Source organism: Pinus tabuliformis, chromosome X (assembly GCF_031772625.1).
Source record: "Pinus tabuliformis cultivar Carrire ecotype Pingquan chromosome X, CPIR1, whole genome shotgun sequence".
In the NCBI taxonomy this organism is placed as follows: Eukaryota; Viridiplantae; Streptophyta; class Pinopsida; order Pinales; family Pinaceae; genus Pinus; species Pinus tabuliformis.
The window spans coordinates 699,791,179-699,807,502 of record NC_142308.1 but is presented as its reverse complement, the minus strand read 5'-3'; the positions used below and the strand labels follow the sequence as shown (position 1 = coordinate 699,807,502).

The 16,324-nt window shown below is 40.1% G+C and overlaps 1 protein-coding gene across 29 annotated transcripts in view; it reads right to left on the bottom strand.

Moving 5' to 3' along the window:
- LOC149141913 (FkbM family methyltransferase) overlaps positions 1-16,324 on the bottom strand; it is a 102,948-nt gene that overhangs the window by 58,060 nt on the left and 28,564 nt on the right. For 6 of the 29 annotated variants that reach the window (XM_089446244.1, XM_089446248.1, XM_089446239.1 and 3 more), the window contains 4 exons: positions 11,654-11,793; positions 11,472-11,531; positions 11,273-11,309; positions 9,880-10,572 (listed from right to left, as the gene is read on the bottom strand). In XM_089446244.1, coding sequence (XP_089302370.1) covers positions 9,880-10,542 — 663 coding nt within the window. In that variant the 5' untranslated portion in view covers positions 10,543-10,572; positions 11,273-11,309; positions 11,472-11,531; positions 11,654-11,793. Of the gene's footprint in view, positions 1-9,879; positions 10,573-11,251; positions 11,310-11,449; positions 11,532-11,653; positions 11,794-16,324 lie in introns of all 29 variants that reach the window. The other 23 variants (XM_089446258.1, XM_089446257.1, XM_089446259.1 and 20 more) reach the window with 15 other exon arrangements.

Below are 16,324 nucleotides of genomic sequence, written 5' to 3'. Positions count from 1 at the left end.
CCATCACTGTACTGCATTATGTGTCATTGTTGCACCATGTTGCCATACTGACCTATGCGTTGGCTGCATCTTGCTTGCTTGTTGTCCCTAGCTTGCTTGTTGTCCTTAGCATGCTTATTGTTGCATGCTAGCTGTAACATTGCATGCTTGGTGTATTTGCTACTAAGTACCATACAATTGTCCCAATGTTAGTTAGTTGTCCCTTGTATGCTGCTCTCCTTCGGAGACAGATACTCCGGTTGTTTCAACAGTTCCCGGTAGTTCCGGCTGTTCCCGGCATTTCCGGCAATTCCGGTTGTTCCCGGCAGTCCCAACAGTTCCGGTATTTCCGGCAATTCCGGCTTTTCTGGCATTTCCAGCTTTTCTGTCTTTTCTGGCAGTTCCGACTTTTTTGGCATTTCCGACTTTTCCGGCTTCTGGATCAGGGCAACGTTATTCCTTAGGATCTCTCCTCCTACTAAAACCCAAAGACAAGTAGAGAGAGGAAGAGATCCCAAGTGTGTTGAAATGACTTAAAGGCCACCTCTATTTATACTAAAACGTTCAGCACATGTGGGGTTTATTTGGTTGTTGGCCGACCTTGACGAATTGTCTTATAATGCAAATAAATTCATAACTCCATGAATACTTATCGGAATCGGATGATCTTTAGATCAATCCTACACCTCTCGATGAGAGGGATCCAAGAAAAATATCAGCTGCCATAAATAAGATGACCCACACGAAGTTTGGCCCTAGTTGCCAATTTTAACAAAACTCAAGTCAATTGATTAAAGAAAGAGTTGAAGAGACCATGGTTGGACAGGAGTCGCATGAGGAATGCTCCAACTTGCATAAATATGAGAGGCATGACTCAGAAATTCCTTAATTGCATCAAGAGGATTCTTTTGAAGAGTATCAACGGGCATGTGGGGATGATGGCAGCAGTCGTGATATGCATAACTATCTAGTGGATAGCTTTGATGAGCAACAGATTATTCCCATGCAGGGAGGAGACCAGGGAGATGAGCTGTCAGTGTCAATCCAACACGGTGAGCACATAGAGGAGCTTGAGCAAACCTGTAGAGATGTTGACAATAGCCCAGATATACATCCATGTTCAATGAGTCAACATGTGCAACACACAGTGGAGCACAGTAGGTGTGATGGGCCATTTTTGGAGAGTCATCTAGTGGCTCATATTGAGCCCATGGTGGAGGAGGATGAGCAGCAATCCCTGGGGCCAGCCATTGATGAGGAGCATACAGATGTGAAGACAGCCAACAGGGAGGTAGTATTTGCAGACATTGGTCATCAGGAGGCGTTGGGACATGAGAGGACAATTTTGTAGGTGGTGAGTGGACTAGTGGAGCATGGAGTTTCCATCCATATGAGGGAGGCTCTTTTGGAGATGGTCGTGCATCCGTCTTTGGGCGAACCCACTAATGAGGTGCAAATAGATGCACACGCAGCCGACAGAGCTGCAGTATCTCCAGGTCATAGCCCTCTCTAGGAGTACATAAACAGGGCTTGAAACACATCTTGCTCACTTTTCCCAACAACAGACAAAGGGGGCCAACAACAACAGAACTCTCGGGCGGAGCAGTAGGGGAACAACCGAGGAGCAGTTAGGCAGACCAGTTGTCGAGAGTCAAGCACCACAAGCAGACTAGCGACACCCGATGACACGACAGTCGCAACAGATCAAGGTTAGCTTCCAAACCAGAAGAATAGGGCCAAGAATAGGGTTCGATCAAGGCCGAGCTCGATCAAGCTATCGAGGGTACGATCTTTAGCAAATGAAGAATAGACAACAACAGATTGGGCCACGAAGTGGAGCTCGTGAGATGGAAAAAAGATAGGAAAAGTCAACATGGACTGACAACTGACATAGTCATTGCATAGGAAGTTCGAACATCCATAGAAGTCTCTGAGTCTGGACAAAGGTCATGCACTGGTCAAGCAGAGGAACAAAAAGCCAACAGGGCAGAGTACAGTAGCAAGGGTGAGCCAAGACGTGTCGCACAGCTCATGTAGAGGAGTGTGTTGCGATGATTGGTCAAGTAAGTCGTCGCAAAGGATGTCGCGAAGATCAGGGGTTGGGTAGACGGCAGCAATAGTTGTCGAACAGTAAGGTAGTTCAACTAGCGGCAATAGTGCCAGTGGATAAGGGTAGCAGAAATTCAGCCAAGCGAAGCACACACAGGAGGCACCATGGGAGCGTCATGCAGTAGATAGCCATTAGGAAGCATCAACCTACAAAGATAAGGTTGCGGAAACATGCAGGGTGAATAGGCTCCAAGTCAACCACCAAGAAGGTAGTTGGACTGTGGACGAACCAGTTGCAAAGGGAATGAATGGGTTCGGTGCAGGTGGTGTTGCAAAGCACTCTGTGAAGAATCGTGTCGCGGGCAGGGTGCCATGTTGGGCATGATCGAAGAAATTGCAAGATGCAGTAGATAGCAAGAGTCACTAGGCAGGGGATCTGCAGCGATAAGCATGGGCCAACAGTTGTTGGCAAAGCTAATAATATCCAACAACAAGTACGAAGGATTGTACCAGTAGCCACGCAAGATGGTTAGGAGCGAGAGGCTTCTAGGAGCATGATTCTCAACTCAGTGTCCATGTCAAGTAGCAGGACAAGCTTATATGTTAGAGGGAGCAACTACAGTGGATGTGATGAGCTTGGAGACGGATTTGAGTTATGGAAGTACCTTCCTCACTAAGAGGGAGTGTTGGATTGTGTAGCTTGGTAGGACTTCCACAATGGCTTGGTGTCTTAGCATGTGGAAGATTGCCTCTCTAGATGATAAACTTTGTAAAGTGATTTTATAAAGTACCTTTTGTATTTAATGATTAAAAGTGACTTTATTATAAAGTTGAGATGCTCAAGATTTAAGTGATCTCAATGAGAGATTAAGTCACAACCGTTGATCTTAAGATGGCAAGATTTAATCTTGGCCATTGAGATCTAGGGTTAGGGATTTTTAGTCATTAATAAGTTATAAAAGAATATATGAGGGAGAGGTGAAGGCACCTTGTACATAGTTTGAGTGGAGGAATTTCACTCAAGTGTGCAGGTCGGGCAGTGACCTGAGGAAAGGGAGTAAGGGGCAATTAGAAAGTAGCCACGAGGATGCTCAAATTGTTTTTTATGTTTCCTCTTATGGACCCATTATCCCTAGTATAGGAACCCAAGTTCTTAATAGAACAAGTTTGTTGGTTTTTCACCTCCTAAGAAACACTCCCTAATTTCCATCATATGCCAAGAGGCTCCACTGTCTATATACCATGCTTTTGATGATGCAACACTAGTCATGCACGCCACTTCTTCTTCCAACCTGGAAGTCAACATAGACAAATCGAAATCTCTTTCTCTTGTGCAATCTTCTGAAAATATGCGTGAGTCCCCTGACGTGGATGCCTCTGCATTGTGGTCTCAACCCATAACTGATTTTCCCTTTCTGTCTCTGATTACTTGCTCTGATACCATGTGAAAATTCTATCACTGCAGCAACTGATTTACTTTTCCTCCTTATTTCACCATAAGTTATTCATGAAATTACTTCAATAAACATTAAAATAAACACTGTTGCAGACATCACACCGTAATACAGAAACAAACATATGCACAAGAATCAACACATTGAATGATTGACACAGTTATTTTGGACTAATGTCCCCGAAAAAACCCAATGTGGGAAAACCGATGCAGCAAGAGAGGATTTTATTATTCAACAATTTTTTAGTACAAGAGGGTGCCAAACTGGCTTACCCACAGATAGACAAATTTTCCAGCACTTCTTTTGAACCCAGCATCATCCCTACTGACCTCTACGTGACCTGAAACCCTCTGCGTCAACCTGTTAAGACTCTGCACAGCCTCTCTGACCTTCTGCGTCACTCCTGCAGCCTCTGCGTGGCCCTGCTCAGTCTCTGCTGCCTCTGCGTGGCTTCCTCTGGCCCTGCGTCTGCCTTTTCTGCCTTTGTGTTGATCTCCCGTCTCTCTGTTCCATACTTGCTGCCTCCTGACTGCTATCCAGACCACTAGTTCAATTTCTCAGCTAACCCCGCTCTAGAAATTGAACTCATTGGTCTCCCTCAATGTGTTCTCCAAGTGACCCTCAAGCCCCCTCTTATACTTTTTTCGTTGACAAATCAACGGCCGAGATTAAGTCCCTAATCAACGGCTAAGATTAGATCTGGCTTGATCCATGAATTTTGGACCATTCTAACACAGTTTTATATTAATACACATTAATATTTTATTTTCCCTAAGTTTAGACTTAGAGACTCCATTTAAAAATATTAATTATTTTAATATCTCCCAAACTGTTTAGAATCCGCCCAAACCCTTTCTGGGTATTGGAGATCTCATGTGCTTTAGCCTCTCCACCAATTTTCGTGGCTAGAGCACATCCGATGCTACCCCAAATCAACAGTGGGCTAACTTGTAGCAGGAGGAGTTGAGACGAGCTCTAGTGAAGAGCTCCATCAGTAGTAGCAGCAGTGAATCGAATCAGGTGAAGGAGGAGGAGCATGTGACCCTCGCATCTAAGGGTCTCGGTCAAGGACAGGGGGAGCAGCTAAAGAAGAAGAATAATCTGTCAAAGGTCAAGTGCTTCAGATGTGGTGAGCTTGGTCACTACAGTACCTAGTGTCCTCTCAGGAAGAAGGACAAGGAGGAGAAGCAGTGTCAACAGAGATCGATGGGCTTTCCTCCAAGCTGGAGGAGGACTTCGCCATGTTTGCTGATATACCCCCAGGAGTAAAGTGGGGAGACTTGGTGTTGTAGCCCCAGAGTGCTACAGATGGGCAGGATCCTTGAGTAGTCCACCTCTTGGATCAATACCTTGCTACGGGGGCCCACAATTTTCAATAGCAGGATGGATCAGTGATAATTGATGCAGTCAGATGCCAAAGAGACAGTTGCAGAGACTAGTAGCAGTCAAATGTTGGGGAGCGCAGTGCGGAATTGGTAGCAATGCAGTTGGCACAGTGTAGAATTGGCAGCAATGCAGTTGGCAGAGTGCAGAGTCAACGGCAGCGCAGATTCTTCAGTGACAATGTAGATACTAGCAACAGTCAGAGAATCAGGTAACAAATGCATCATACTGATCACAGTTGATTCAGTATTTAGGATGTTTTTTCAGTTGCAGCAGCAATAGATGAAGAGGGAGTTGCAGTGCAGATGCAGTGTTGGCAACAATTCAGCAGGGTCAGCAGCAGCATATATTAGAGTTTCGTAGTGGCTGGTGGGCAGCAGTAGCTAGACATCGGCAGCGTGACAGGAGATGATGCAGAGATAGAGTGTTGTCACTGGATGTGCAGTAGAGCACTAGAATACATTCCTCGCTAAGAGGGGGTGTTAGTTTTTGTAGCATTGGCTGTGTTCTAGCCTTGAAATTTTGTGGAGAGGCTAGAATGCATGAGATCTCCAAAGCCCAGAAATCATTTCTGGAAATTCCACCTAGAAATGACTTAATTAGATTATTAGCCAGTTTTTAAATATCTCCTAAGTCTATCCGTTTGGGGTAGCTCAATTGGTAATGGTCGTCGAAATGAAGTCTCATCGAACAAGAAGTTTTGGGTTTAAATCTTGTGCTACACACCCCCCCCCCCCCGCCCGATCGGGGTGAGAAGTTGGACATGATGATGTAGTCCGACCAAGCTTACAAAAAAAACATTTCCTAAGTCTAAACTTAGGGAATATGACTAATTAATCAAAATTGCAGAGTATCCTCTAGAGGCAAAGTCAATTTGCTGAGGAAGATTGATGTTTTCAGTTCCAGAGGCTAGGAAGGAGTCTCGTAGTGCAGGAGAAGCGTCTTTCTGGTTAGCAGAAGGCAAAACGACTTCATCAGAATCTAGTAGAACGCAGAACGACTTCATCAGAATCCAGCAGAAGGCAAGTCGTCCAGCCAGCTACATAGAGAAGTGCAGAAGCTGACGCAGTGCCACAGAAGGCCAAAATTCTAAAGACAAGTTGTGTCGGGAGATTGCCTGTGGGGTGAGGAAAATTCCTCTCCGGATTCTTGCCAGTATTTCTCTATAGGATTGCCAGTTTCGGCATCTAGTTGTACTCAAATTATTTCATTGCTGCTTAATATTAAAACCCTCAGTTGATGCACCGGTTTCCCAAGTTGGGTTTTTTCGGAGACATTGGTCCAAAAATAATTGTGTTATTCTATGTGTGTGCGCTAGCATTTATTCTTCCGCAGTTTTTTTTTGTGTAGGTTGCAGTGTGAGTTATTCAATATTTGTTGTAGGAAACAGTATATAAATTCTTAAATTAAAATTACAATTAGGTGAATAATTTCCAGTTGCTGCAATAGGATTCCGGTTTTCGGAATTTTCACAATTGTTTCATTTCCGGTGTTTGGTCTCATTTCTATTTTGGAAGAAGCCTTGAGGGGTGCTCGTCGACCTCGTTGCTTAATCTTTCCGCTCTAAATGCAATGCCCGCCAAAGAGGGTGGCCTCACCATGGGAGTGGCCATCCATTCAATGCGGGTCATCCAGCTCATAGCCACAACTCTTCTTCAGGAAACTTAGCAAGTTTGGAACAAGAGAGCAAAGTGGCTCACACTCCCGACCGCTCTCCAGGCAGTAAAGTTGATCCAGCTTCTTTGGAGTCCATAGCAGAGCAGGTAAGAGGTCTGCAGGTCAATATGGATATCCTCCGGGATCACAAGTATGAAGACCACAATGAAGTGGTTGCATATATAAATGATATACAATTCAGCCATAACGAAATATTGGAACAGTTGGACAGCCTCCGAAGAGCCACCGCAGAACGAATGACCATCTCCACAACCTGGAAGCTCGGGTTGAACATATTGATTTCCATATGCATGAACGTGCTGGCTATTTTGCAGCCCCCCTGTACTACCTCCCAATCCCCCTCCTTGATATGATGTTAGTTTTTGTCATTTTTTTTGTCTCCCTTAAGTAATTTATGGCTTTTAAGCGAGAAGCCTAGCAGAAATAATGTATGAAAAAGCTTATCTATGGTATCCTCTGGCCCCCAAATCCAAAAAGTCTGGTCGGAATGAGGAAAATGGGGCTGTGGAGACATCTTTTGTAATCCTTGTTCTTCTAGAAATCTAATGAAAGCACTTTGACTGACAAAAAAAAAGCATTATTATATACTTCCTTAAGTTTACTTTTATTATGTTTCATTTAATATTTTCTTAGTTTATTAATCTCTTGTTTAATAAGTCGGTCATTTTCCTTGGGTTAAAATATAAAAACCCATTCAAAGGCAAAGGACCTGCTTCACCTGGCACCCCAGCAGCTCCTATCGACCTCTCCACTTCCACTTGAGTACCCTCATGACTCCCGGTGTTGGCAGCAGGATATATTCTCTCAGTCTACATATATTTTCTGTTTACAATGTCTACATACAGCATCACTGCATTTCTGTAAAATCCACAGTTTTTATGGTTCACTGACGTTCGCAGTATACTTAGAAAATGGTATGCACAGGGTCGCTCATACATTATTTTTGGGACTAAATCACTTCGTTTCCGCTGATAGTCTGGTTTCCCTAGTGGCTGACCACGTTGGGCAAAGAGACTGCTATGATGTAAAAGATATTTCTTTTGACTGATCAATAGAATTTTGAAACTTACTATATGTATGTATATATATATATATGCACTGATTGTGATTTCCTTCATATCTCTTCACATCCTGAGGATGGACCACACTTGTATGGTCCGAAACATTGATCAAAAAACTGATGCAAGAACACCAGAAGAATATTCACATCATAACAATGATTGCAGAAGTCTTAGAACTGAAATGTTTGAGAGTGATTCCAACTTCATTGGACTTCATATGGAGAAAGTAGAAGTTCATATCTCATTCAAAATTCAGCAACTTAAAAGTTTTCAGGATCTTGGGATTGGTGAGATTGTAGCATTCTCATTGGAATCTATCACGTATGAGGGTATGTGATTGGCATTTAATCAAGAGCACCAAGCCCTTTATGTACCCTAATGTTGATGGTGTTGACTGCTGAACTCCTCTGTCATGGCCTTTGCAAAAATGTACCCTTCACACAGACCAGAATCATTGATTAGGCATGTTAAATTTTTTCAACCATATTTCAAGGCTTGGATTAGGCAGTTGCATCAAAATTGGGTAGCGTTAACTGATGTCCCTAGAAGATCGAGGTAGATGAAAAGGATGAAGGATGATACTCATGATGTGGATAGCATTTCTAACTTCATAATAATGTAGTATTCATCTACAAATATGCATGTTTTCATATAATATGCAACTAATTTGGCATTCTGCATGTTTATTTTGAATATAATTCATTAGTATACATATATAGTGCTCACTAGACACTCTGCTTCCGAGGTTTTTTGGGAAATGGCACTCCCAGCGCTTCCACTCCTACTCCAGCAACATTAGTAGAAGGCAACAAAGTCATTAATGATGTGTCCAAGTGAAGGATCAATGGTCTGCTAGGTCTAAGATTTATCTCTTGGGATTGCACCCTAATGTAGGAGGCTGCCAAGTGTATTTCAAACCACCATCAAGAGAAAAAAGGGGCTCATCAAGGAAGGCACCCTAATTGGGGTGGAATGTGAGGGCAAAGACTATAAACACTGGAAGGAGAAGATACAAGAGAGAGTAAAGAAGTCCAAGGGCTAAGTTGGATATCTAGCCAGAGCAAGGCAAGTTAAGGGTTTATTCTGTGTCAAGTTCATCATCTTCTTTTCATCTTTCATGGCTGAATTCTGTACCCGAAGTTGCCTTGCAAGTTAAGGGTTTATTCTATGTGAGGTTCATCATCTTCTTTCCATTCTTCATGGCTGAATTCTGTATCTGAAGTTGCCTTTATAAATCTGCTGTTAAGACTTTCTTGTAGAAGGGCATTTTGCTCCATTAAAAAGGGTTAATGATGCATTAAATGCTCCTTATCTCTTGTTGTTGGTTATTGATCAATATACCATCTTGCTCCTGTCTTTTATACTTTCTAAAAAGCTGCTACTATCTTTATTTTTCACGATCACACATCTTTATTTCTGATTTATAATGGTTTGATACAATGCACCTTTGAAAAGGTCATTTCTTTATTTCTGCATATCGATGAAAGCTATTTGGCTAAATGTTATTAACAGCCTCATTATGCCTCCATTCACTTTAACTCGAACCCTTTTGAATCTTAGCTTAACTCCATGGTTGACACTGATCTATTCTTTCACCCATTTATATCAATAATCAAAGACTATCTTAATCTTAATTAAGGTTTTCCCCCTTGTGCCAGAGAAGAGACAGCCTAAAGTGTGAGGAAAAGTTACTGAGATGACAATGGGTAAACTTCCTCAGTTCCCCTAGGGTTGCACTTGTTTTCAGAACTTTATAACTTAAAAGTACAGGTTTGAGAGGTAACACCTCCTCAAATGCCAACACTGTACTTTTAGCTTTGACCTTCCAAATGCCATTTTTAACCGTGGATTTAATCTCCCAGATGCCAACCCTTGGCTCCAATACTATATCGAATACACATAAGCAAAAATATGCCGACAGAGAGAGAGAGAGAAAGAACAAACACCCACACAACCACCCATTGTCTTAAGACATAAGTTAGAAATAATTAACCATTTAGATGTCTCAATTTTATTTAATAATATGACGTATGACTTCATTGACAACTTAACACACATTTATCATCCAATATCATCATAAATACATGATAGGAACATCAGACTAAATTAACTCTATCAGAAATATCAAATCTGTTCTGTTATTTTCACTAGTTAAATTTTATATTTTTCTCCTGTATGAAAGACTAAATTTCTGAACAAGTTCCAAGGCAGCACCCCTGATAGCAAACTGATTTGAAATAACTAAAATTAACATAACGATTCTTTTATAAGCATACCTTATGCATAGTCAGGTTACCGGGGACATCTGACACAGCTGCATGGTAGAAACTCACCATATCACCTGCTCGATTTAGGTACAACCCATCACAAAGTCTCTGTAAGTTCTCGAAGACTGCCTCAAAAGCCACTACCTTGTAGCCCATGGCTGCAGCTGCAAATGCTGCCATTCCAACATTTGCTCCAACATCCACAACAGTTCCTCTTTTGGATGTTAAGCCATTTGACTCTAGTTTCTCCAGCACATCTTGGACAGTCTGAGAGATGTCAGGCTTACGAAAAGGTTTTCCCTTAAGAATTCGCAGGAAATTTCGATTCGGCTTTTCTGGTGAACCTAGATCTGCCAGTGAGATGAAAAAAGGGTGCAGAACACCTTCAACCTTGTTTGCAACAACAGGTGCAGCTTGTGGGTATCTCATGCAGTCGAATTTCTCAATATTTTCCCTAGATCCACCACTGGTCTTCGGTTGTTTCATAATGTGTACATCTTTCAAGGATACCTCCGGATTAGGGCATATTGAAAGAGGCTTTACAACCACAAAAAGGAGCAGTAGCAACACACTCATAATTACAGCAAAAGTAACAATTACAATGCACTGCATAGAGTGTTGGGTGATCATTGCCTTGTCTTTCTTCCACATGGAGAACCTAGCCGGACGCATCCCAACTGCTTCTTATCAACAAATCACGGCCTGGAAAGACAACATAGATAATGTGTCAAATGGAATTATGGAATGTTGTTATTGCAGTAGCACAGTTTGTCAACCAAGAGGACGAGGCCTGGATGTGGGTTTGGTGCTGTTGGGGGGATCATGATTCGTAACAAAACTGGATGAAACACCTTGAGCATGTAGGGAGATTCCGGTAGGGGAAAGACTCCAGTAGGGGAACCTATCAAATCTTAGTGAAAAAATAATAAGAACTTAATGAGAAGAAACTTAAATGAAGACACTGGCCATGCAAGTTTAAGCAAAACCTTGATAATGAAAAGTTGCAGTACTTACTACTTCTTTCAAAACATAAGTAACAAGATATATTATAAAATAGATATCTCAAAACTTCCAAAGTTTTCTTGCTAAAATTCTTGCATTCAGGCAACCCAAAATAGAATTTGAAACATCCAGAAAAGAATGATCCAAAATTTTCTTTTGCTGTAGACTTGTTTATGTATTTATGATATATAAAATATAATATGATGAGTTCTGGACTAGTGTCTATGATCATGTTTAAATTTCTATTACGCGCCATATACAAGAAATTATAATTTTGTAATAAAGCCACCTCTTAAAAACAGTAGTGCTAGGAAGCAATAACTTTGAATCTTAAACATTTACTAGGTTTATATCAGCAACTATTTGGAGAAACTATGACCTGAGGAGAAGTGGAACGTACTTTCTGAGATACAATTTAAAGCACTGATTGAATTAACCTGCAAGAACAAGCCATGGAAATTAATTTTATAATTTAATAACATAGAGTTCAGATCAGCAGAAAAAACTGTTATTATAAAACTGTTACATATGTCAAAAAATAATGCAAATATTTTAATAGAGAATTATGTGACTATACAAAGTTCAAACTGCTCTGGCACCTTTTTCCCAGCAATTCTTTTTCATGTACTTCTGTTTATCAACCCCTTTTTTCCTGTCATCTAAATGACAAATATTTCAGCCCCCCATTAAAATACTGAAGCTTAAAGTTTAAACCTTGCCGAAGTGCAAATTTAGTGAACAACTCTGAAAAGTAGATTCAGTTACAATAAGAAAGGGTTACCTGGTTGTGACCAGAATACTAGGTACCATGTCGAAAACCTAAATTACTGCATGAAAATGACCATAGTTTTAAGTTTGCCCTATGAAGATACTTTGCAGCTAGTGACCAAACAGCCCTTCTCCAATTTTGAATAAGTTAAGCTGCCAAAAATGGTCAAATTCAATTGGTTTTTATCCCATTCTGTATACACTTGAAGTTAACTCCACTATTTAATTCAGCTCTAAATTATCTCCCAATGGTGCCAGAATTCTCACTTTATGAGTATAACATATTAAATACTACTACTGAGTTACTTTTTTTCCTTTGCATTGTCCAAGCATGACTCATCCAAGACTGACTTTGCCATAATCAAATTAAAAAATTCTCAAATATATTTCCTTTTTTGTTATAAATCGAAAAAAGAAAGAAGAAATGTAGAACTGGAAGAACAACCTTGACTTATGTATTTCCATTTTGTGATCTCAATATCATCTATCTACCCATGAACTTTTCATCTTGTGTGGTTAACTCAACAGGAATGAAACAACACATTTAAATGCCTCTTATTTAGATCTATTGACAAGGCATTGTGTGTTCAAACAAACTATGACTTGGTCAAATATCAAAGGAAAGGTATTTTATATTCAATTTGTTGAACCGAAACACAGGAATTAGTTTTTTAGTTGTACAAAACGGGGCAAATGGATATATATATATATATATAACTCAACAGGAATGAAACAACACATTTTAAATGCCTCTTATTTAGATCTATTGACAAGGCGTTGTAAGTTCAAACAAACTATGACTTAAAACATTAAAACTATGACTTGGTCAAATATCAAAGGAAAGGTATTTTATATTCAATTTGTTGAACCGAAACACAGGAATTAGTCTTTTAGTTGTACAAAACGGGGCAAATGGATATATATATATATATATATATATATATATATAACTCAACAGGAATGAAACAACACATTTTAAATGCCTCTTATTTAGATCTATTGACAAGGCATTGTGTGTTCAAACAAACTATGACTTAAAACATTAAAACTATGACTTGGTCAAATATCTAAGGAAAGGTATTTTATATTCAATTTGTTGAACTGAAACACAGGAATTAGTTTATATATATTTATATATATATATATATATATATATCCATTTGCCCCGTTTTGTACAACTAAAAAACTAATTCCTGTGTTTCGGTTCAACAAATTGAATATAAAATACCTTTCCTTAGATATATATATATATATATATAGATAGATAGATATAGATATAGATATAGATATATAGATAGATAGATATAGATATAGATATAGATATAGATAGATAGTTCGGCTAGGAAAGTTCTTAAATATATCTATCCCATATGCTTTACTGTTGCAAACAATAAATATATTAAACTTGTGATTTGTCAATCCATAACCTTCTTACAGGAGCTCAAGGCATAGCCTATTTGATCTGTAATTTGTAGAATCCAGATATGGGAATCCACACACTGGAAGGGCAATTCATGTTACCTGTAATTGTTTTCTTAAAAACACAGGTGTGTTGGACTTGTAATTCCTATTCTGAAAGGCAATGCTAAAATATTCCTCTTTAACTTGTCCCCATATGAGTTGTTTTTTTCAATTTGCATTACTGGTTGGTCCCCAAGCATTCAAGATACATTTGGATGCCATTTGGTCACACGTAACTCAATAAATGAAATATCTCCTAGAGGATTATCTGAGTTTAAAGTTTAAACCTTATACACATGTCTCCCAAAATATTATATGGGTGTAAACCCCATATGCATATCTACTTTAAGGAGCACTCTACGCAGGGTTTTTTGAAAGCAAAGACTTTACCATTTTAATCGGTTTTGCATTTCAAGTTTTGCAGAGGTGGAAAGGAAGAGGTTGTAATGAAACATAAATGTGTGAAATCAAACCACAAACAACATGATCATAACTTGAACTGCATACAGACACCACAGCAACAGAAAATTAACAGACTCAAAGCCATGTTAGGAACAAGAGAATCACTTCATCTATTAGATCTGCTGCTTAGATTTACAAGGGGAAGCCCTCCATTTATAGCAAACTATGAGGAGTTCAGAATTTAAGATGGGTAGTTCGCAGGTATACCTACTGAGTATTTAATGATTTACATAAGTTAACTTACAACTGCGTATGTACACTGACACCCCCCCTTAAGTGAAACTAATGGAAGTATAAAAGGGAGGTAAAATCTCGAAAATGAGTCCTGCCTACAAGGATTTGATAGGTAACCATGTACAAAATGCTTAGAACAGTAGACAAAAAAAAGGAAGGATCAGTGAGACTACCACCCCCAAGGACAACTTTCTTTCACCCTCAAGCAACCATACGAAACTGAACATCTAGAGTCACTATCAAGGAACCAGTGAAGATGTCAGCAACTGGCAACTTAGTGCAATGCAAATCAATAGCCCTATCATGAAACATTGGTCGGATGTAATGCATGTGGACTTCTACATGTTGGGTGTGTTGATGCTCTACTAGCTCCCTTAAGACATGGATAACACTCTCATTATCGCACCAAATTAGAGTAGGCTAAACCTATTGAAAACTAAAATAAACTCCAAAAAAATCTATCAAATTCAAATAGACTCAGTTTTGGAAACACTGAGGGGGGCGAATCCGTATTTCACTTCAATCAGTTAATTTTAAACTTACAGAGTATTAAATATCATTAGCATCAGATCAAAACATAAATCAGCATCACATAACATGAACAGTACACAAAAAAAATTAAGTGGAAACCTTTCTAGGAGAAAAACCACTAAATGCTTTCTAGTATAGTTGATTACTACAATAATTTATCAGCTCCAACTGAAGGGAAGTTCCAACTTCCTAGTAGTACTCTATTAGAAAAGCATTATGTTTTATCGGGAAGCTCCAACTTCTGAAAGGATGCTCCAACACCCTAGTTTTATCATCTCCAACTGAAAGGATGCGCCAACACCCTGCAAGCTCCAACTTGCCCAAGCACCACCCTGCCACCCTAAAGTGTTTTCAGGGTCCAACATGAAGGAGACTTCACTCTCCGCCTTGCACCACCCAACCACCCTGAAAAATAAAAGATAGAAGAATAAAATGTGGGCTCCCGTACCAAGGACCATGACCCACTTCCAATGATATTCAATTAAACGTTTATTGTTGTCTCCGTTGATATATGCCCAGATATGCAATATTGTAATGTCAACAGACCTTGATGAATTGTCAAGCTGTCAGAGGACTGCATCTAAAATCTTGCCTCAATATTCAAGATATAATTCAAGTACAAATTGAACAAAAGCTTAAGCTCATAACCTCAAATGTCTATCAAATTAACCCTGCTGTCAAAGATGCACTTTCTCTGCCACTGATGCTTCAAATGAGTACTTCTTTAAAATGAAGCCGAAGTTCTAACCAGGCCTGTAGCTACCCTTCTTTTGTGGCCTTAACTCAGTTCTTTGCTAGCTCCAATTCTGATTTCAGTCACTGAAAATCGCTCTTAGAAGCAATATCAATATTAGTCTTTGTACCTTGAATTACCCACAGAGGTAAGGTCTTCAATTTGCCCTTGAAAAGACTCAGATCTACTCTCAAGTCAATGATTTAGACAGGCCTTTTTTAGCGGCCCTAACTAGGCCATATCAGCTCTACTTATATTCAGCTACAACAAACTTTAAACAGTGATTGCTTCAGCCTTCAAAAGGGAATCCAAACAGACCTTGAAATTTACTTCAAACTCAGCCTTCACGTAGCTTCAGAAAAGAACCACGGGAGAAAGATCTGTCCAGCAAAACCTCCACAAGATGAAGGGATAATTAAGCTCATAAACCTTTCACAAACTTGGTGTAATGTTCCAAACTTAAATAAACAGTGATATGCAAAGCAAAAACGATTTATAACAATTTCAACAATCAGTAAATGCTCATAAAAACTTCAGAAGTAGAACCAGCTGAGCCATTTTATTAATCAGAGGAGCAAGTACAATAGTATCGAGGAATGCACCTAGATTTGCCTCAATGGCAAGCATGACAAAACCCAGGTGATAAGACAATGATCTCAACTACTGGAAATCACTGCTCCTCTAATGCTCTGCGCTGTCCCAGAAAATTGCACTGTTGACTGGTAAGGAACTGCAAGAAACTCCACCTCCACAGCTCAAAAACTGCTATAAATTCAACCCCAAGCTCCTTGACCAAAACCCACAAAAACCCAGAAAGGGTTTGGTCGGAATCCAACCTCCCAAATTCAGCTTCCGATATGCCCTACGCCCTCCAAACTGCTCAAGAATACAGCCTGCAAGGAATACAAGAAAAATCCTCCACCCAAGCTCCAGAAATGTAGCAATCTCCTCCACAAATGCTTCCCTTAGCTCCCCCGGCAAAGTCCAACCTCAAAGACTGATACTCTACCTCCCATGTGTGCACAAAAATGTTGCCTCTGCGCTAGCCCAGGAAGTGCGAAAGTCACACTATAGAGAAGCACTCTCCTCCAGCTCCCAAACTCTCCAAAATGACAGCAAAACTCCCATGCCTCCTCTCCAGAAATCCTCCCGGCCAAAACTCCTCTACAAGATGCCACAAACAAACTCGGCCACCCTTCACTACGTAGAAATACGCACCACCTGGAGATAAATGCAACTGCTGGAAACCACAATGAAATCTTC